Source organism: Dipodomys spectabilis, unplaced genomic scaffold (assembly GCF_019054845.1).
Source record: "Dipodomys spectabilis isolate Male_0828 unplaced genomic scaffold, ASM1905484v1 ptg000098l, whole genome shotgun sequence".
Classification (NCBI taxonomy): domain Eukaryota; kingdom Metazoa; phylum Chordata; class Mammalia; order Rodentia; family Heteromyidae; genus Dipodomys; species Dipodomys spectabilis.
In genome coordinates, this window is record NW_024870775.1 from 2,033,444 (window position 1) to 2,056,286 (window position 22,843).

A 22,843-nucleotide genomic window follows, 5' to 3' on the forward strand; every position below is an offset into this window, starting at 1 on the left:
GCAGCAGTGGGAGCTGAGGAATTTCCTCCCCACTCAGGTTCCACAATACACTGGGTGAGGACAGGGACCAGAATTGGGGGACTTTTGTGCAGCGCCAGAGCTGGAATCCCCTTTGGGTACCTCCCACTTCTGTGTCCCCCCACTAAGAGAGCACGTGTAAATTTAAACTATTAAAGTACATTTGGTACTTGTTAAGTTTTTAAGTTTAGGAATGGCAGATTTATCACTAATTAAACAATAATTGCATTATAGAGTACTGAAAAAATTGCTTATAATATAAACAACATCTGGTAAAGATTAAAGAGAAAAGAGTATTTCTTCCATGCTCAGATTTGTTGTAAGAGACTTGAATGTTGAGAACAAAATAGAAGCTAAAATGTAAAAGAGATCCTTAGTTTTATGTTTACCATTTTGAAAATAGAAAAGATTAAAATGGTATAAAGGAAAACACATATTTCTAAAGGTGCCTTGTTTTTCGAAGGGGCTTGGAAGGTGGCTCAGTGGTAGAGTGCTTGCCCTAGCAGGCATGAAGCCCTGGGTTCCATTTCTCAGTACCACATACACAGAAAAAGCTGGAAATGGTGCTGTGGCTCAAGTGGTAGAGTGCTAGCTCAGGGACAGTGCCCAGGCCCTAGGCTCAGCCCCAGGACTGGCAAAACACCAAACAAACCAAAAGCCAGATTCTTTTTTTTTTTTTTTGGTTGGTCATGGGGCTTGAACTCTGGGCTTGAGTGCTGTCCCTGTGCTCTTCAGCTCAAGGCAAGCGCTCTACTGCTTGAGCCACAGCGCCACTTCCGGTTTTCTAGTGGTTTATTGGAGATAACAGTCTCACGGACTTTCCTGCCCAGGCTAGCTTTGAACTGCGATCCTCAGATCTCAGCCTCCTGAGTAGCTAGGATTAAAGGCGTGGCTCCCAGCCTTGCATAGATTCTTTTTTTTGCCTCAGAGACATTTTGTTGTTGAATGCTAATTACATAAATATATATTGTATTATAAAACAATACATATAATGACTTAGCTGAGTAAAACATTAAAGTATGTTAAAATAGGCCATGGAAAGAGAATCTATTCCAAGCTTACCGAACTTCAGCTTCTCTCTTCTGCAGCTATCTTCTTGATTCTAAAGGGGGAAAATATATGTGTGTATATATATATATATATATATATATATATATACACACACACACACACACACACACACACACACACACACATTAATGAAAGGTTACAATGGAAAGGGACTTGAGAGATTTTTTTTCTGTTCCTTCAATATCTTTTTTGTAAGAGGCATTCACTTTCATCTGTGAATTACCTCAAATAATAGTATGATTTGCCTTTCTCCTGTCTCTGTCTCTCTATCTTGTCTGTCTATCTGCCTGCCTCTCTTCCCCTCCCCCTCCCCATGTCCTCACCTCTTTCAAGTGGCAAGTATTTCGTAATCATTGATGAGCAGCTAAAAATAGCAGATTAAATAAACATGAAGCAGCACTAAAGAATCCATGCTACTTGTGTAGTTTATGGTACAGAGTGACAGGCTGCCTCTCCCTCACCTCGCCTTCCTTTGTTACCAGATGCCTACATCCTAGCTTCATTGAGAGATGGGAATGAGCTGCCCTAGGCTGGGCAGATATAAACAGTACAGGTGTGGGTAGCTGTGGAAGACAGTCCAGGGCTAATGGATAAATTAAAGGGAAAATTATTTGTAGAGGAAGCATACTTAACAGAGCAGTCTGGTCCATAGGAAAGGAAGGCAAAGGGGATGTAGGTCTCCATCATTATCATCTGTTCCTCCAATATTTAGCGAAAGGATTGAGGGAGGAAAGAAGGATAGAAGGAAAGTTATTGACGGCCCCCTGGTGACATGGTTTCTCCAGAGCTGATAATATCTAAGGGAAAATCATTAGGCCAGATGGAGAAGAGAGTTTAAGAAACAGCACAGTGAGATGGAGAAAAACAGATGAGCAGATGGAATCCAAGAAAGCATTTCTTTTTCTCTCCTTAGGTTTGTAGAAGAGATAATCACACAGATCCTGGGTTTTCAGAGCTGGCTCTAGAGTCCTGGGATGCAGAGTGGTCAGGAGTGCTGTAATGCCCCCCTTGACAAGAAAAAACAGATACCGAAGGGCTAAATAACTTGTCTTGCCATTTACAGGATGCTGTAAAGAGGTAGCAGGAAATGTAGCTTCCAAAAAATCATTTTCTTAAGACCTGAAGGTTCTATTTAGAAGATTCTCTTGGTAAGAGCAGCTTAAGTACGCTTTTGTAATCTGATGTCCCAGGGACATATGTCTGACTTGGGAGCATTTTGGTCCTTATGAGGAGACTCACTGACCCTGAAATTATGTGCTCGGGAAGTATAAAAGTTCTCATTTATAAAACAGCCAGTAAAGAGAGAGCATGAGAAAGTGCTGTGCACAGAAAGACTCCTGCCATGGCCGTTTCGTCAGGATTCCTTTGCATACTGGCCTCCTACCTCTTCAAAATCTAAACCAGATTATGGACTCAGACTGGGAGTAACCAAGACTCTAAAGTATTGAGAGAGGGGAGTGGAAATATCTGTAGAGAGTCCATCTATTTACATAGGAGAGAACAGGCAGATTCCACACAGCCTAAAACATTTGATTGAGCTGTTTTGCCATAATACACTACATCAAAGATAAGTCTAAGTTCTAATCTTTTTTGTATTTGTTAATTGTTATTATAAATGTTATGTACAGAGTGGTTAGAATTACATAAGTCAGGTAATGAGTACATTTCTTTCTAGACAATGTGACTCTTTCCCTCCCTGTCTCCGAGTTTTTCCCTGCCATCCCCACCCACAAGTTGTATGGTTCATTTTCCACATAGTGTCTAGTAAGTACCACTGTTCACTCTTTGTCCATTTCTGTGCTCCCTCTTACCCTCGCAACTGGTTCTGTTTTGACAAGTTGTGTTAGAGCATTCTTACTTGCTTCTCGCTGTGTCTATATCCTTTTGAGCATATGCCTTTGGCATTTAGAAATACAAATAATCAGAAATGAAGGATCCTTAACCTTATATCTGATCTGCAATGGCTCTGGGGGTAATCAATTTAGAACAAGAGGAAATTGTTTTGCTTTATTACTTTTAATTCTGGTCTTATTTTTTATTAGTTCATTTTCAGACTCTGTGTGTCTTATTTGCATATAAGCACACAGCAGTGCTGTAGGATCTTAATACAGTACTTTAGTGTCTTAAAACACTTCTCTTGAGGCAAGTTATCTAGGTGTACAACTCCAAAAAAGGGTCTGGCAAACTTAGCCGAATCACATATTTACAAGTCATTTAGTTTACTTTTCTTTATTTGATTTTTTTTCATTTTGAATGCATGCATAGAAACTTATAAATACTTTTGGGGTATGTATCCACTCACCTGATAATAACTTATTATTTACAGTGAGCAGCACACAGACTTGCTAAGACTTGCTAAGTTCAAATCCAAGAAGTAACCTATCGGCCTTTCTTTGTTACATTGAGTTACTTTTGTAAGTAATGAATTGATCTATGAGAATTTCAGTTTGGCTTCTTTCAAATAAAAATGTATATCAATGAAGTATGTGATATCGTGGGATACTCCAAGAGTAATAGGGAAGTTAAACTTACAAATCACAGTAATTAATAATTAGAAGATCATCCCATCACTTGAAGAAGTGGCAATCAATAAAACATCTTGCCGGAGCCTTCAGCACCAGCCTGTAGTGATGGTGTGTGACCACTAGATGGCACACGCTCAATGTTACAAGTTACCATACCATAGAACAGAGAAATTACTAGAAGCCTGTGAAGATGGGTACCATGCTTTCTTCAGGATAGCCCAGAAAATTGCTGAAGTGGAGAACATTTTTTCCCTTGTTCATTGGAGGTGAGGGGGCTGAAAATTTTTTTTCCAAGGGTAGTTTTCAAGTGCAATATGACTCAAAGAAATTTCCTTTTGAACCTCACATTTGGATGCCACTATTAAAATACAGGGTTTATCAAACAAGATGGATATTGTTCTTTGTCATAAAATCATGCTTTACGTTGTAGTCAAAAAGAAGGTGACACCTGGGCCAGGTCAACCGAAGCCCTAATCCAGGCTGCAGGAGGCTAGGCTAGCTTCTGCAGACTTAGATTATTGAAACCTGTTTCCAAACATTCTGGGAATGGACTATATATATCTTTCGTCATTTAGGATAGTAATACCTTTTTTTTCTTCTTCATTAATCACCTCTTTTTTTTATCTTGAATTAATGCTGCTAATTTATACTGTACAAAACACAAAGTTGTTTTAATTCACTAGGGTAATCATTGGTTTCCTAAATAATAGCCCTAAACTATGTATGTACTTTTTACCATAGATGCAAGAAAAAAAGATGGCTGCTAGAGACCTAACCTTAACCTTGAGGCACTTCTAGACCAAGCAAGGAGATCAGACAAGAGGCACATTTAAGTAAAACAGGCAACACATACTGAGTTTCTGTGATGGCATGCTGGTAGAAAGCATTTTTTAAATTATCAGTAAAATCTGTTATTTTGGGCTGGGAATGTGGCTTAGTGGTAGAGTGCTTGCCTAGCATGCCTGAAGCCCTGGGTTTGATTCCTTAGTACCACATACACAGAAAAAGCTGGAAGTGGCACTGTGGCTCAAGTAGTAGAGAACTGGCCTTGAGCAAAAAGAAGCTCAGGAACAGTGCTCAGGCCCTGAATTCAAGTCCTAGGACTGGCAAAAACCAACAACAATGTCAAAAAACTGTTATTCCCTCCCTCTCCCCCCCCCCCCCCATATCATACAGGCTTTTTAGAGAAAGTGAGGTAAGTAGGAATAAAAAGAGAAAATAAAACTTGCCTACCATCCCTTGGTTAAAGAGAACTAGTGCTTGCATTTGTACTTGTTTGTTTGTTTTCCTGTACGCTTTTTATTTTTCTAGTCCAGTAGAATTGGCCTATTTTCTGGTCACCAGCAGCCCTGGACGGTTCATTTGCCTGCTAGGCAAGTTGTTATTGATGAAATGCCTGTGGTATTTTACCTTCTCATGGTCTTTTCCTTTTGTAGCCTCAAGCAGCCTGTAACCCTGCCATATTCAGAATTGTTGATGAAATGTTCAGGTAAATATTATGCTGTCCCTACTAGCATTTGATCTATAAACACTTAGCTTTCAAACATAAACATGAAGTCCTGCAGTAGTCTCTGTCTATACCATGGGGAAATGAAGAGTTTCTGACTCCTCCTTAGCCCTCTGAGCTTTGTGGTAGAGGTGAAAACTCCAAGAGTCAGTGTGGATTTAATAACTATGCCTAAGAATTCAGACAACTTTCCTTGAGCCTTTTTATATCTGACTAATAATGACAGAAAAGCAGAACTGTATTAGGTATTAGGATCATGAAATATTGATGTAGGATTTATCCCAGCTCAGCATAAAACAGCAGTATACTCCCTCACCACATGAGGGCTGACTGATCTTTGTAAAAGACTTGAAAGCCAAGAAAAATAAATAAATAAAGCCATTCTTAACAGAGCTCTTCAGAAAGGCAGAATAAACCCCGTGTGTTTCTTGCAACATTGATTTTTATTTATTCTGAAAATGTGGGCTGTCCTGGAGCGTGCGCTAGCTTTCTAGAGGAGGAGAGGTGCGGAGCTCGCTGCATTGTAGGTTGGGGCTGCTCCAGCGTGCTGAGGGGGTTCCAGCCATGGAGCTCTCAAACTAGGTCTCTTTGGGAGAGCTTGTCACCCCTGAGTTTCCAGCCTACATGGATGTAGGCTATCAGGGTCTGGACCTGCCCTCCACCTCCCACCCTAACTTTGAGCTGCTTACTCTTTGGGCAGCTCTGTCGCTGCTTGTGAAAGCAGAATGTCAGTGGCTACCTGCAGGTCTACTGTACACATGTGCTTGCAAAGAGCAGTGGGCACTTTAAAAAACAAGAAAGAGCTCTGCATCTTGTAGTTTAAAGAAAGTGCTTAGAAAAGGGAGTGATTGGTTTCTCCTGCCCTCACACTGGGATTGGAATTGGATGAATTGCCACACTTCCGTTGCTTATGGTACAAAAGGAATGTTTCCACCCCCTTCACAGGTTTGCCATATGAAGCATTCGGTGTGTCATGGTCTGACTTTGCCTTGTCTAGGTTCGCACTCCTGGAAACAGATGGAGCCCCAGAACTAGTAACCTCTCTGCAAGTGTTCACAAGATGCTTTGCAGAAGCTCTGGAGAAAGAAAACAGAGAGGTTTGTTATATTGTCTGTATTACTCATTAAAGAGGTATGTTCTCTTGCATATGTTACTCATTCACCACAGAGAAAAAAGGCTGCTAATCACCTAATAGGGAAACTTTCTTAGAAACTTGGTTTTGTGGTAGCACATTGTAGGCACATGCACTCCCACAAAGCCGTACTGTACCCCCCCAGTCCTATTTTCAGAAAACTTAACAGGCTGCTTTACTCATGAAGAAGGCTTCCAACCAGTTGTCATCACAAAGGCAAGACCATCAAAAAGTCAAAATACAGTCTACCTGCCTATGCCTTGGTGCTCAGGTGCTTTGTTCCATTGCCATGTTTAAGATTATTGTCATGCTGGCACACATTGTCCTGATGGGGAATCTCCCCAGCTTTGTGTGCTTGCTCTGCCCTTTGGGCTGCATCTGATCTTCTGGCCAGCAGAAAGCCTTCCTGGCATATGTGAGAAGGAGCTACCACTGATTACAGAGCACAGTGGACATTCTTGGTGATTGGTGTCTTTATTTCCTTTTTTGTGTGTGTGTATGTATGATGGTCCTGGGGCTTGAACTCAGGGCCTGGGCACTGTCCCTAAGCTTTTGTACTCAAGCTTAGCATTCTACCATGTGAGACACAGCTCCACTTCTAGCTTTTTTGGTAGTTAATTAGAGATAAGAGTCTCATATACTTTCCTACCCAGACTGGCTTCAAACCACAATCCTCAGATCTCAGCCTCCTGAGTAGCTAAGATTGTAGACCTGAGCCATTGGTGCCTGGAAAGATGTCTTTATTTCTAAGAGAAACCAAAAAGTGAGTGGATTCCAGTAGAGAAACGAAATGGTGAAAAGGTCTGAAAATGATTTGAGTCACTATAAAGGAGGAACCAAGAATGGCAGTGCCCAGGAAGTATGTAAGATGCTGTTGGGGAGCAGAAGACACCAGGGTCCCCTCAACCAAGGCTGGACACTGGCTGTAAGAGACAATGACTAATTAGAAAGACTGTGTGAAACAGGAGCTTTTGCTTTTGTTTTAAGCCAGAGAATTTTCATCTTTGGCCATTATAACAAGCCTTTACATCTCATGCCACAGACTTAGAATTTATGTGGTGTTTTTGCTGTTCAGCATAGTGCTAGTTCACTACATCTTTCCACTGGAGGAGAGCACAGCCCCTGTGATACTCTGCAATTTGATGTGGGAGGGCAGAGCTAGGGTATTCAGCCCTTGCTAAAACTCCACACAGCTGAGCTAGGGTGTTCAGCTCAGCCCTTTCTAAAACTCCACATAGCACTAGGTTGAAGAAACCTCTCTGGTTTTACCAGATGGTTCTGCTTTTGAGGTAATAATAAATACTTATGATTTATTTTTTCCTATCATCTTCTTCCCTAGGGAAGTTAGCTGCATGCTAGCAATGTTATCAGTGGTGCCCATGCCTGGAATTTGGGAGGAGAGCTCAGCTGAAAAGCACCGTCTGGTCCTCACAATTATCTTGAGGCATAAATATAAATATGTTATCCTCCCTGTACATTCTTATATTCTCAGTTAGAAACTGACCTGTAGCAAACTTCACCCTTGGCGTTCTGGGACAATTCCAGCTTGGGACAGAGAATGTAGCCTGGCTTGAGTGTCTTCATTTTGGTTTTATTCCGAATCTCTATTGGCCTTGGACACCAGATTTGGTCTAGAGGTGTTATTTTAATTTAGAACAATACCCTGACCAGGTTATGTCTGTCTGGGAAATTGGAATCGCCAACTGAGCCCAGATGTGAGATAGGACAGAAATGAACCCTTCCTCCCCCCCACCATACCCCCCTCCCCCGAAAAAAACTAGCAAAAAAACAGAAGAACGCATTTGCCACTGATCTTTGACTCAAAATAGGAAAGCAATAACCTTATAGGTTTACAAACTACCTTCATATCTACCTATTATTTCATTTCCTTCTGGTACTATCCCCAACTACCTCCTTTTTCCCTGATGGATGGTCTCAGTCACTGACCCCTGACTTCATCTATAGACTTACCAGGTCCATGATGCCTACATGTCCTGTCAAGCTTGATCTATGCATGGCTTCAATTCTGTGCCTTATTCATTCACTTTTTCATTCCCAGCGAAAGGAATATCAGTGAAACCTATCTCTAAACTAGTGGAAATGATTTCTTTTTGTCTGTATTCCCCTCTGCCTTATCTATGCTTCTTCTGTGCTTCTCAACTCAGATAAACACTGTTTATATTATAAACATAATATTTATAATTCCTCTGCTTTTTTTCTGGAAATAGTTTGATTACCTATATACGTCTAAACCGTGTTTTTAATTTGGGTTAACTTCATACTTTGTAGGCAAAGAAAAAAAGAGTACCATACTGTATGCAATCTTTGAGATTTTTCCACTTGGCTTGTTATAAAGATTGTTTATAGGTGCCTGTTGTAAATGTTGTTATGTAGGAGTCCATTGTGCAAATGTTCCACAATGTATCTACTTTTCATTTGGTAGGCATTTGGGTTGTTTCCAGATTTTGTTTCTATTATAAACAGCATTGCTCTAGCTGTTCTGTATGATAATTAGAAGTGCTTAGCTACTAGGAATGCAGATGTTCAACTGCCCAGTTGGTGGCATTTACACTATTAATTCACATTCTTTTCCACTATCAGAAGTGCTTAGTTCCAACTGGGTGCCACACTTACTGGGGAGGCTAAGATCCAGAAAACGAAGTGTGAAGCTAACCCTGGCAGAAAAGTTTGGGATTCTATCTCCAGAGTAACTAGTAAAAAGCTGGTCTAGAGGCATTGGCCAAGTGGTAGAGTACTACCTGAGCGCACACAGGGCCCTGAGTTCAAACTCTGGTCCAGCCATCCCCCAAAAAGGAGTAGCGTAACTTCATTTCTTCTTATTCCCATTCTACTCTTTCCTCTCATTCCTGTAGCTGGTATGTGGGCAGCATGATTTAGTTCCATCTATGAACAGTAGGCAAAAACTTCATGTAGACAGAGTAGGACACATTTTTTTTTGTACAATGACTGGCTCAGTACAAGCAGCCAGTCGGGTCAGGGTCAGGTTACAGCAGATCAGCAGTCTGATAATGTACAAAACTCTTAAGTATCCTACAGATAAACATTATAAATTTAGGGCAAGTTATTGTTAAAAATCAATTTGAAGGCAGGAAGGGAGTGCATCTGGAAAAATGGACAAAATAACAGAGACTTTGGATCCTGAAGGGGAAACAGAAGTGAGCAAACTCTAGCTTCTCCCCAGGGCTTTCCTGTGAAGAGCCCAGGTTCCCAGGTGCATTGACTACAGGTGGGAAATATCAGAGCTGTAGGCTTTCAGAGGGTGTGGGGTGGGGGGTGGGGGGACAGGAAGCAAAAAGAAACCACATTAAAAGATAGACCTGGGTACAGAGCTTGACAGCTGCTTGAGAGGTAGATATAGGAAAATAGCATTTCAAGATCTTCCCTGGAAAAAGTTACCAAGACTTTATCTCAAAAACAATCCAGGAGCCAAGTATGGTGGTACATATCTGCAATTCCAGCCACTTGAGAGGGAGAGGTAGGATGATAGAAGTCCTGATAGGAAGATAGAAAGCTGCCCTGGGCAAAAGCATGAAACCCTATCTAAAAAAAAAAAACAAAATAAAAGCACAAAGATTGGTTGTGTGGTTCAAGTGACAGAGTGCTTTAAGTGCTGCCCTGAGATGAGTCCCCATTACTACCAAAAGGGAAAAAAATAGATCTAAACCAAACAGAGAAAGAACAAAAATTATTCGCCAAAATTAAATGAAAAATATTGTAGTAAAAAGATGTCAGATGGGATTCAAAACAAAACAAGATCAATAAGAATAAAAAGACCCACCTATATGTTGTTTCCAGAATCTATCCTAATGATTGACAGATGGAAAGTGAAAAGAGGAAAGGATGTTATGTTATGCAAACTGTAAACACAGGAAAGCCGAGGTGGTTGTTAGTAGCAGGTGAAGCTGACTCCCAAGATAAATCACATGCTGGAGAGAAAGTGCAACATTTATAATGACAGTTCATTGAGAGAAATACCAAATTTAAATGGGTATGGGCCTAGTAGAGTCACAAAATTAATTAAGTGAAACAAAAGGAAGAAATAGACAAATTTGTGGAAGTATTCGAACTGCAAACTGCAAAGCATTTCTGAGAGCAACTAAAGCAGACTTGAATGTAAGGAGAGAAAAACCACATTCATGAACTTCTTCAGGTCCAGCTGCTGCCTATTTCCATTCCTGGTGATCTCAGTAGCCCCTCACCTTCTCTCCCCCCGCCCCCCGCAACGTGCATGGTACTTGGGCTCAAACCAGGGTTTTGTGCAGGCAAGGTAAGTGCTCGATCATTGAGCCAGAACTTAAAGCAGGCTTTTTAAAAATGAAAAATTTTAGATCCAGGCATTGGTGGCTCACATCTGTAATTCTAGCTCATGCCTATAATCTTAGCTACTTGGGGGGGGGGGGGGGGGGGGAGGCTGAGATCTGAGGATCACGGTTCAACACAAGTCTAGGCAAGATAGACCATAGGACTCTTACCTCCAACTACCCCCACCCCCCAAAAAAAGCTGGAAGTGGAGCTGTGGCTCAAGTGGTAGAGCACTAGCCTTGGCTAAAAATGCTCAGGGACAGTGCCCAGGCCCTGAGTTCAAGCCCCAGGACTGGCGCGCGCACACACACAATATTTTTTTAAGTAGGTTCTAAAATGTACATGAAAATACCCAAAAACCAGAATAGTTTTGAAAAACAAAACCAGAGGACTCATACTACTACCTGATTTCAATACTTAAAGTTACAGTAATTAAAACAAGAAGGTATTGGCAAAAGGTCAGACATAGATCAGAACAGAGTCCAGATAAATACCCATATATATGATTGAGATCAGTTGATTTTTGACAGAGTGGCTTGGTCGCAATTCAATGAGGGAAAGGAAAGTTTTCAACAAAAGGTGTGGAATAACTGGATGTCCATGTGAGGTAAATATATCTCAATCTCAGCCTCAGAAAGCATACAAAAACTAATCAGAGAGGACTACAAACTTTATTGAACATAAAGGTTAACATTATGAAGCTCTTAGGAGAAAATACAGTAGAATCTGTGTTGGAGTAATCACAGATTTCTTAAGATTAAAAAAAAAAGAATTACTGATCATTCAAGAAAGATGCATAAGAATAGACTTCATTAGAATTAGAATGGATTTATTTAATAGATACTGATACTGTTTAAGAGAACAAACAAGCAAGCCACAATGTGGAGAAAATATATATATATCGCAAATGATTCTTGTCCATAATATATGAAGATCTCCTACATAAGAAAAACAATTTAATTGTTTTTAAAAGACAAAAGTCTTAAACACACATTTCATAAAAGCTATGTAAAATGGCAATGAAAATTGTTTGTCATTGTTCACTATCAAGAAATGCATATTAAAGCATGAATAAAAATGCATGCATATGGTCATGTTTCAAGCTTATTAGAATGGCTAAATTAATAAGCTTGGCAACACCAAATATTGGTAAGAATGTAGAGCAACTAATTCTCATGCTTTGGAAGTGGGAATATGAAATAGTATAACTACTAGAAAACTACTGGCCATATAAGTTTTATCGGCACCTACTCTATAGTTTAGTAATTGCTCTCTTATAGTACTCACCTAAGAGAAATGAAAACACTTGTCCATAATGACAGATGTGAATGTTAATTGGAGCTTTATTTGTAATGACAAAACCAGAAGCAGCCCAAATGCTCATCAGTACTCTGCAGTGGATAAACAGATTGCTATATTCACGCAGTGACTACTTTTGAGTAATAGATAAAAATGAACTGCTTTTATAAAGTAACATGAATGAATCCTTTTCTTTAAAAAGTGTCAGAGAAGCCAGTCACAAAAGAATACACACTCCTTAGTTCTTTTTACATGAAATAATAAGCAAAAGTGACTTAAAATAGTTGCCAGGCGATGATACAGGGAGTGGCTGAGAGTCATAGGGAACTAGGTAGGGAGATAGAAATGTCCTGGGTCCTGATTACAGTGCTGGTCACATGGATTTACACATCTACCCACTCGTCAAAATGTTCTTTGGCCCTGTGTACTCCCTGAAGTCTTCCAGATTTTACCCTTTCCCCCTTTAGAGTACTTCAAAACCTTTGTGCCTCTGTGTGTGTGTGGGGGGGGGGGGGGGGTGAGAGAGAGAGAGAATGTGTGTAAGTTGTGGGGCTTGAACTTAGGGCCTGGGTGCTATCCCTGACCTCTTCTGCTCAAGGCTAGTGCTCTAACACTTTGAGCCACAGCTCCACTACTGGTATTTGAGTGATTAATTGGAGATAAGAGTCTCGTGGCGACTTTTCTTGCCCAGGCTTGCTTCGAACCATGATCCTTAGATCTTAGCCTGCTGAGTAGCTAGGATTATAGTCATGAGCCACCCTTTGTGCCTTTCAGGGCACAGATAGCTACTGTCCTCAGTTTTCAGAAATACAAGCACCACTTTTTGTTCTTGTTGTTGTTTAAAAACACATACACACTCTCACTGAAATTTGATATCTCAAAATTGTATTGGTAGCTTTCACTTAAATGGAAGGCTTAGGTATAAAAGTGAGTTTGTATGAAGTACTCATACAGACCAGAAGGTAACTTCTAAAAAGGTTCATTTTTCTGGAAAATATTTGTCAGGTTATTGGAAGCACATTTTTAAAAAAGTTTTTAAGAAAATGTTCTTTACTGGCATTGGCAGGAACTTCCTGAATAAAAAACCCGGGGCTCAGCAAATAGGAGAGAAAATTGATAAGTGGTATTACATCAAGCTAAAAAGCTCTGTACAGTGAAGAATGTAGTCACTAAGATAAAAAGATAATACAGAATGGAAGAAGATCTCTGGTAGCCAAATATCTGAGCCTTATAGCCAAATTAATAAATAGGCAGAGGAGTTAATCAGACACTTCTCAGAAGAAGTACATATGGTCAATAAATATATGAAGAAATGCTCAAGATTCCTGACCATAAAGGAACACAAATCAAAATGACATTGAGATTCCATCACCCTCCACTCAGAATGTCAACATGACAGCAACAAATGCTGGCAAGGATGCAGGGAAGAAGAGATCCTAATATGCTATTGGTGGGAATGCATATTTGTGCCATCATTATGAATATCAATATGGAGATTCCTCACAGAATTAGAGCAGTACCACTCTTGGGCATTTATGCAAGATTGCTAGTTTCGATACCACAAAGGCACCTGCACACTCATTTATTATAGCTCTTTTCACAATTACCAAGTTATGGAAACATCTTAGGTACACTACAAGAAAATGTGTGTATGTGCATGCACACATGCACATGCACACACATACACACAGTAGAACTGATTTCATCAGAAAGAACAATATTGGCAGGCAAGTGGATGGACCTGGAAAAAAAATACGTTGAGTCAAATCAGGCTTTGACACAGAGTACATGTCTCCTCTTCTATATGGAAGTTAGACCCAAAATGTAAATATGTTAAAGACACTTACAGAGATATATATCCAACTAAAGTATGGCATGTGCAAGGGTAGGTTTCCATGGTGTAATCCTTTTGAGCAATTTTCAGACAATATAACAAAATTAATACCAGGAATCTGAAGCATATCTTATCTAGAGGGGAGTGGATGAATGTAGTCATAATGTTCAATGTACATATATGAAAATGGAACTAGGAAATTGAGGGGATGGGTGGGGTTGGAATGGATGGGGGCAAGGGGAGTATGATGGAAGGGGTGACATTGGATCAAGATGCATTGTACTGGGGGGAGGGGGAAGATGGGAAGGGATAGGAAGGGGAAACAAAGGAGGAGGCAACAATGCTTGATAAGAAATGTACTCATTACCTTGCTCGTGTAATTGTAACCCCTCTGTAGGTATTTTCACAATAATTAAAAAAAAAGATGCATTGTACTTATAAACAGATGTTGAATTGAAACCCCCTTGTCCAACTATTTAAAAGGAAGGAAGGGGAAGTGGCACTATGGCTTAGGCGGTAGAGTGCTCGCAGTGACAGTGCCCAGGCCCAGAGTTCAAGCCCCACGACCGACCAAAAAAAAAAAAAAGGAAGGTTGATTGGTTGAGTTAGTACAGTAGGTTTCACTGGGGAGGGCAGAAGAGGCTCAGGGTTTTGTGTTCTTCCCTATACCCTTCCATTCCTGACATTCATGATTATTATGCATTTTTGACCCTATTGTAGCTGAAGTTTGCACTCAGGACCTACTTTCCCTATGCTGCTCCATCTCTCACTACCGTGGTGTTGCAGCATCCTGAAGGTGAGTTGAAGTTGCCTATATCCAAGTCGTAGTGAGAAGAGCTTTTGAATCATGTGACCCTCCCTCCCAGTGCTGAGCTGTCACATGAGTAAAGTGGCATTGGTGATGGCTGAGATCCCTTCCTGCTCTCAGGGTCTCACTGCTTGTGGATTTTGCTCTGAATATCTGCTTTACTTCCTAGGTATAATTTTTTTTTTTTTGCCAGTCCTGGGGCTTGAACTCAGGGCCTGGGTACTGTCTCTGAGCTTCTTTTTGCTCAAGGCTAGCAGTCTACCACGTGAGCCACAGTCCTACTTCTGGCCTTTTCTGTTTATACGGTATTGAGGAATTGAACCCAGGGTTTCATGCATGCAAAGGAAGCACTCTACCACCAAGCCACATTCCCAGCCCTGAACTTTTTTTTTTAATCCCTTACTAGTATGCCTACAGATAGCACTGGCTCTGCTGGTTCCAGCCAAGTCTACCTAGATGCCAGAACAGGCTGAGACTTGGCTGAGTCGGAATAAAACAGTACCCTTGTTTGTTTTTCATTCTTTTGCTCCATGAAGCCTTGTGACAGAAGTTAAAATGAAGGACGAAGCCACGAAAATTTAGAGGAAATGTCTCCTAGCCAAGCCCAGGAAAAGATTGTGAAGAATTTAATATAATACTTACATTAGACCATTCCTTTTCCTGATTTCATTTGCCAGCCTTTTCCCATAGATTATGTCCTTAATTTAGCTGGTATTGACCAGAGAGTGTGTCTGTGAGCTTGTGTTTTGGAAACTTTTGAGAAATGAAGAATAAAATTGTCTTTCTCTGTGTCATCTGGAACCTTCAGGAAAGTCAGAACTGATACAGCACAGTTGGCACTGAGGAAAGAGCTTATGTGGCCAGGGAAGAAGAGAAATGAGAGAGGATAAAGAGCCATCCCAATTCCCTGTTGTATAGTTTTTGTCCTTTTTTCCCCTCTATACTTGAATGAGAGAGAGCCATGTGAGGAAAATAGATGATTCAAAATTTTAGAGCATTTTACAAAATCTAAATTCCTCTTCCTTTGCCTAAATGTAGGTTATCATTGAAGGTGGCCCATCTGACATGATCCTCAGATGCTGTGATAGGGCTGGCATGGCCTGAGATGGATCTCTGCTTGATGATTTGTGAGAACTCAGAACACTATGGAGAACTTTATTAACAAGACAGAAAGGTCCAGGGCCTACTGTGCAACATGGGCCTGAGGTCAGCTCATGAGAGGTAGTTAACTGGTCTCCAGAAAAGTGACTGGAGCTTATGCTTGGAAACCTGTAAACAGAAAAACAAGAAGTACATATGCCTGAACTCAGCCTGACTGCCTGTTCACTTGTATAACTGTCCTAGATGCCTGCCCCAAAGTAGATCACTGACCTCAAGTAGCAGAACAGACCTCCTTGTTGGCCCAGGAATGGTTATCTGCATTGCCTTTGGGAAAGCAAGTGTATAATCACAGGTGGAAGTGTTTTAACAGTCTAACCTCCTATTGACAGAATTATATTTCTTGATTGTTGTGAGGTTCTGGGGCAAATATGATCACTTGCAATACTGACTCTTCAGGAGTCATAAGGAATAGAGATAAAAAGTTAATATCAAAGCAACTATTAATATGAATAATAAAATGACAAGTGCCTTCAAAAGGCTATGATTAAGGGTTATAGAATTCAGAGGAGGGAGAGAGATTGAGTGCCCTTGAGTCTGTGCTTTTGTAGAAGAGCATTATCTCCCTCATGTATTTGATTATAGAACCTATGGGCTGGGAAGGTGGCTCAGTGGTAGAGTGCTTGCCTTGCGCACATGAGGCCCTGGGTTCGATTCCTCAGCACCACATAAGCAGAAAAGGCCAGAAGTGGTGCAATGGCTCAAGTGTTAGAGCACTAGCCTTGAGCTGAAGAGCTGAGGACAGCACCCAGGCCCAGAGTTCAGGCACCACAATTGAAAAAAAAAAAAAAAACCTATCTGTACATGAACACCTTTCTCTAATGTTCATTAGAAATAGATGCATGCTCAGATGCTTCAAAAACTATAGTGTGGTTGTGAAAGGAGAAATACACAAGAAAAGGCCTCACATGATGCTCACATAGTTTTTCCTAGCCTTTTCTGTATTGAAAACTTGAAATCATATTCTGAACTCATCACAGTCATACACACACAAGTACCCAGTCCATTCTTAATTTCTTATTGATGATTTTAATATGGTCTCCACTATTATTTTGAAATCATAAATGTCATTAATGATGGAACCAGCAGGTAGGTGGGTAGAAAAGAAAAAGCCTGAGCCAGGCGCCGGTGGCTCATGCCTGTAATCCTGGTTACTCAGGAGGCTGAGATCTGAGGATCGGGGTTCAAAGCCAGCCCAGGCAGGAAAGTCCGTGAGACTCTTATCTCCAATAAACCACTAAAAAACCGGAAGTGGTACTGTAGCTCAAGTGGTAGAGCACTGGCCTTGAGCTGAAGAGCGCAGGGACAGTGCCCAAGGCCAGAGTTCAAGCCCCGTGACCAACCAAAAAAAAGAAAAGAAAAGAAAAGGCCTGGTGTACCTGTGACATGTCATTTCTGAGACCTATGGTGGTCTCTATCAACCTCCATGGACCATGTTTAAAATGCTTTTGAGTTTAGTTCTGGATAATACTGATGGCTCTTTCTTCACAAGGGTAAGAGACAGACCCTGGGTGGGAAAGTATGGAATGGATCCCATGAATTAGAAAAAAAAAACCATTCCCCGCCAAACTTCTGGTATTAACTTCAGATTGTGTCTAATGTTTTTTTTAGCTTTTCTTCAGTACTCTTCTGACCTCTCTTCCCACAGCTATCCCACCAGAACACCAGCTCCAGCCTCTGCAGCGTATTTCTGAGTTGCTCAGAGAAGCAGTTGAAGGCCAGATTTGTGGGTGAGCAAACATTGACCACTGCTAACTCCACTGCACAGGTGTTTCCCTCATCCTTATCTCCCTTTAATTAGGACTGATAGCTGAAGGCTGTACTGACTTCACTAGACAGGTAAGCACCATCCGTAAATGAGAGCAAGTAGAAGTGCCCAGACACAGGGATGGTAGTGGAAGTTAGATGAGATGGGTATATGGGGGCAAGTCCCTGCATGGGAACAGTTCTGGGTTTTCATTCTGATACATCCAACCATGACAGTAAGCAGAAAGACCCTGGAAAAAAGCAGCTTGTGCATGCAGGGAGACCCTCACCATTCAGAAGAAAAGAGTATCCATGAGTTCTCGGTTCAATCTGCCTAAAAAGGAAATGCTAAACTTCTGCCCTGCAGGAGGAAATATTTACTATTTTGTCTTTTTTTTTCAATTGACATAAAAATTGTTTTCCTATTTAGCAAATCTCTCCAAAGTTAGAAAACCTATTCTACATAAGTTAATTTCTACCAGTATGGTATTAAGAACCCTCTTCTGCTATTTTCCTAAACAAACTCAAGTGTAGACTTGCTATGTTCTTGTAATACAGCTCACTCTGGTTTCTTCCTAACACCCACATTTATAATATAAATGACTCATTGTCTTCTGTTGACCTACTTAAGACTTTTGTTTGTCCCTCTTGCCACCCTGTTCTTTCTAGATTCCCTATCACTTTCTCGGCCAGAGCCTGGTGCTCCTTTATCTATTTGCACCAACTGAAGTTCTTGGTACCAATTACTCCCTTTTTCCTACCAAATTCTTACCAAAAGAGGACAGATGAACACCAGCTGGCAGCCAGATCAGAATGTTGGCCACATTCACTGCCTTGCTATACCTTACCGGCACCTGCTTGCCCTTTCTTGTGGCCCTCTGGGGTTGCAGATCTTATGGTATGCAGACCTTTACCTATGCTTTGGAGTCCACCTTCAGGAGAGTCTGTGACTAGGTGTTAGCACTTTCTCAGCTGTGCAGGTCTCTCCCTGCTGGGAGAAGGAAGCAGCAGGATACTCATTGTAAAGCTTACTGGCCAGCCCAGTGAGTCTACAGAGAAAGATGTGGAGAGAGAGAGAGAGCCTTGCCTCACCCTCAGGCATCCTAGCCAACCTCAGCTCATCCTGGCCGCTGGGCTTCAGCTCTGAGCTATGAATGAGCTGCCTACCTCTTCTCTCTTCTCCTTCACTGTTCTGAAACCAAGCTTTCAGAACATTCACTCTGTGTTTCTCAGAGAATTCTGCCCTCCATGACCAGGGAGGCAAGGGACAGTGTTTAGAGCCCTTAGGGATCTTTTTGGCTAAGCAAAAAAACAAGGAATCGGGTCCTTCACTTACTAATATTTCAGAGGGTTCCAGAACACTCCTGTTCCAGCTATTCTTCTTTCCAGAAGGTTAGTTCCTATCTTGCTTGGCCTCTAGCCCTCCTGCTTCAGTTTCTGCAGGGCACATGTTGATCTGCTGAGACTCACTGCACTAAATGCAATGGCCCTTCCCTCAAGTATATTCTACCCTTAAAATAAATGTCACAATTCTCAGTTCCCACAGTGACAGGGGTAGTTTTTTTAAGCCTTCAGTTTCCTGTCCTGATAAATGTATGCTGATGGAAAAACACCCAGCACATTATTCATTAAAAGTACATAATTAAAAAACTGACCAGAACTTTGTATATTTCTGTTTGTGCCCCATGTCCCACGTTTTGTCCCAAAGAGTAGGAGCCAGCAGCCTTCTCTAGGCTCCACTTGATCTCTGGAGCTTCCCTCTTTTGCTCTAGAGCTACCAGGTGGCTGCCTTTGTGGCTGGCAGGTCTTATACTTCCCATCAGCCCAGCTGTGCAAGCCAGGTAGGAGGCAGGCCAGGTACAGGTGTCATCCTGCACTGTTCCTGTTGGTCATAGGTTAGATATCCTTTTCTGGAAGTCTATACTCATAATACCCAGGTATTAGGACTTAAAAGCATCCAAAGTCCTCAGTACACATGGAGTTGGGAGTGAGGGGGAGGCAGGAGGCATCTCTTTGTATGTCCTGTGATAGGCTCACTAGGGATTTCTGAGTAACTTGCTTTCTTTTGCAACTTGTATTTCACTGGTAAGTGCACTTTAAACCAACCATTCACACACATTGAAGTTGTATCTTTGGTTTTGTTCCAGGTCCCAAGGTTATCCCTTTGAGAGCTGGTTTTTGCTTGCTCACTTTGGAGGATGGATTGACATGGCAGCTCAGCAGTTACTGAGGTTGGAAGCTGAACCTCCTGCAGCCCTGCTGTGGCTCTTGGCATTCTACTATAGCCCCCAGGATGGGAGGCAGCAGAGGGCACAGACCATGGTAGGTAGCAGGCTCTCTCTGTGTGCTCAGGGTTGGGCCCTGGGGAGTCGAGCCTGGCTGGAGGGGCTCTATTATGGATTTGTCTTCCCCCATACCCTCAAGCTCTGGGGAGTCATGGCATATGTTGTGGTAATGTGCAGTTGTCCACTTAGATGACAGAAGATGTGGGCTGGGCCTACAAGTTAGAGATGATCTCCTTCCTCCACGGAGTAGCCTGGGGAAAAGATGTTGCCTCACCCCCCAGGACTGTACCTGCTCTCCTGAGCCTCTTCTCAGGAGGGGTGACTGATTTGTTATTGCCTGGTGTCCAGTCCAGCCTCAGGGCTGTCTTCCAGGGGATGCCATGAAGGGATGACAGCTCCTGTGAGGATCACTGTCCCTACGCAGAGCTTGGCTCTTAAGCCAGTCTCCTTTCTTCCCCATCAGCATCCTAGACAGTCTGCTTCTACCCGACTTTCTGCTTTCCTGGATTGGTCAATAGTTCCCACATTACTTGCTTTGTTTAGACCTCGTACTGCAGCCATCACATAATATGAACCACTTTGCTTCTGAAAAAGGACTTGGTCATTTCCTAAATAACAGAGTGGTTAAGTACAGGACTGGACTGGGTAACTGTGGCAAAGACAGCTGTTATTTTATGTGAATATAATAATTACAGGAAGCCATGCTTTGATTAAAGGCATTGGCACCTCCTTTGCAAACATTTATTTGCTGGTTCTTAAAGCTTCAACTGCCAATGTTTTGCTGATTTTAATAATTAAAGGGAACAGGTCTAATTATATATAGAACAATGTTCTTATTTGTTTTGTATTTTCTGTTTGAAAAAATCAGAGACTAGTACAGATGTCTACATTTTATTTGTTAAAGGGCTTGCATGACAATGAAAAAATAGTTGGATTTTAAAAAGCTGAAATTTGAGAATAATTTTTGGATCAAAATAAAACAAGAAATTATCATAATCAACATATGTATTCAAGGATTGCTATCTGATTAAAAAGAAACCCTTCTATTTCTTCCCTTTAAATATCACATTAAACTAATTAAGGGAAACCATAGTTCATGCTTTTCATCATCCTATTTTTTTTTAACAGTAATGATTAGATGTATGAAGTGCTCATGATTTCTAAAGCCCTTTTGTATGCATTTTATATTTGATTCTGTATAAACTTAAGTTGGTAGGTATGTGTAAATTTCATATGGATAATAGATACTGACAAAGAAATTTAATTTTGAAGTACAGAGAAATAAATAGATCAGTAAGATTCAAACACTAGAATGTTCTTCACTGGTACATCTTTTTACTGGTTCCCTTGGTTTGGGGGTTTTGCTTTTTCTTAAAATAAAACATATGTGTAGTTCTTACTCAGGATGCTCTTGGATAAAAGTGATTAACTCATTTAGAGTAGTTTGGTGCCGTCTGTCCTGTATGCCTTTGTTGTTCAATCAGAGGTAGCCATCTGCTTAGTGACAGAAGCCAGGCCTTCATATTAGTGATGCAGAGCCCTTTGTTCCTCAGTGTCTGGCCTGAGGTGTTGGTGTGTGATGTCCTGTGGAGGGAGATTTTCTAGGCTAACTAAATTAATAATTCAGCCCGTCTTGTGTTCCTGATTTCTGTGAACTCTGCTCCCTTATGATCTGCTGGGTGACTTGATAAGCAAACAACCATATTTGCAAGCATGATCTTTTTGCAGTTTGATAGAACCTGATTACTACTGGCTGTCTCCAAGGTGTAGGAATGTGAAGGCAGTGAGCATGCCAGTCCTACCCAGGGTGTTATCTGTCTGCACATTGCCTTCTATGCAATCTAGAGTTCATATGGCACTTGAAAGGTATGGATGAATGTCAAGGGGAGGCAGATGAATGAAGAGAGGAGAATGCAGCCATAATATTCAATACATATCCTACAAGGTTAAAAATGATGGAGAGAGGGGATAGATTGGGTTAGATGGGGGAGAATGATTAAAGGAGTGATAGCAATCAAGATGCGTTGTATTTACAAACTGAATTGTTGAATTGTAACTCCTTTGTACAACTGCTTAAAGATAATAATGATATAATTTTTTAAAAGCCCAGTCTATATGAAGAGACAAAAAAAAACAAAACCAGTCTTATGTTTTTATTTACCCTGTCTAAGACAAGACTTCAAACCCCGTCATTCTACTTCCATTGTTTTTTTATTGATTTATTTATTTTATTATTGTGAAAATACCATACAGAGGGGTTACAATTACATGAGCAAGGTAATGAGTACATTTCTTATCAAGCATTGTTGCCACCTCCTTTGTTTCCCCTTCCCATCCCTTCCCATCTCCCCTCCTCCCCTCCCCCTCCCTCTTTCATTGTTTTCATTTTTGTTGTTATTTGTTTTTAGCTGGTACTGGGGTTTAAACTCAGAACCTCATACTTGCTACTCTGGCACTCTACTGCTTGAGCCATACCTCTTGCCCTGCTTTTTGCTAGTTATTTTGGAGATACAGCCTAGTTAGCCTGTTTCTGCCTGGATTGGTTTAAAACTATGATCCTATAGATCTCAGGCTCCTGAGAAGCTAGGATTACAAGGGACTGGCACTCATCCTCATAAATTTATAAGACAGAACAAAAATAATACTTTGAAAACCCTAGAAAGCATTTCAAGTATTGATGTGTCACATAGAAGCTTCTGGATACAGAAAGAACCTGAAGGAAAAGTCAGTCTGGATTAAGTAGGAAGATGAAGTCTTTAGGGACACTAGACAATGGTAAAGAAAAAAAGAAATCGTAAGCTGCTCAAAAGAAAATAGATATAAAGGCTTTGCCTCCTGAGGCCTCGGTTTCGCAGTCCTGTTTAGATGGCAGAAAGTTTTGAGGGCTACTGTAGCTGCCATCAGCTGAGTGCAGGCGGTGCACAGCTGAGAGATGGAGAGATGGCTGTCCTGGGAATGCTGCCAGCTCTGTGGAAGAGTCTTGTGGTGCTGTTTCTCACGGTCTCTGTTTTGGTCAGCAGAGCTCACACAACACTGCTAGTGTGCTGTAGTCTATGACAGCATTGAGCAAGGCCTAACTTCGAGGGAAATAAGCAGCTCTCACAGTTCTATAAAATCAGTCATGGGAATTCTCAGAA

The 22,843-nt window shown here is 41.2% G+C and overlaps 1 protein-coding gene across 1 annotated transcript in view; it reads left to right on the top strand.

Moving 5' to 3' along the window:
• Positions 1 to 22,843, top strand: part of Fancc (FA complementation group C) — a 213,212-nt gene that overhangs the window by 179,841 nt on the left and 10,528 nt on the right. Inside the window, exons 9-13 of the mRNA XM_042687050.1 lie at positions 5,051 to 5,103; positions 6,119 to 6,218; positions 14,430 to 14,505; positions 17,324 to 17,405; positions 19,569 to 19,743. Of these exons, the coding sequence (XP_042542984.1) occupies positions 5,051 to 5,103; positions 6,119 to 6,218; positions 14,430 to 14,505; positions 17,324 to 17,405; positions 19,569 to 19,743 (486 nt within the window). The remainder of the gene's footprint in view (positions 1 to 5,050; positions 5,104 to 6,118; positions 6,219 to 14,429; positions 14,506 to 17,323; positions 17,406 to 19,568; positions 19,744 to 22,843) is intronic.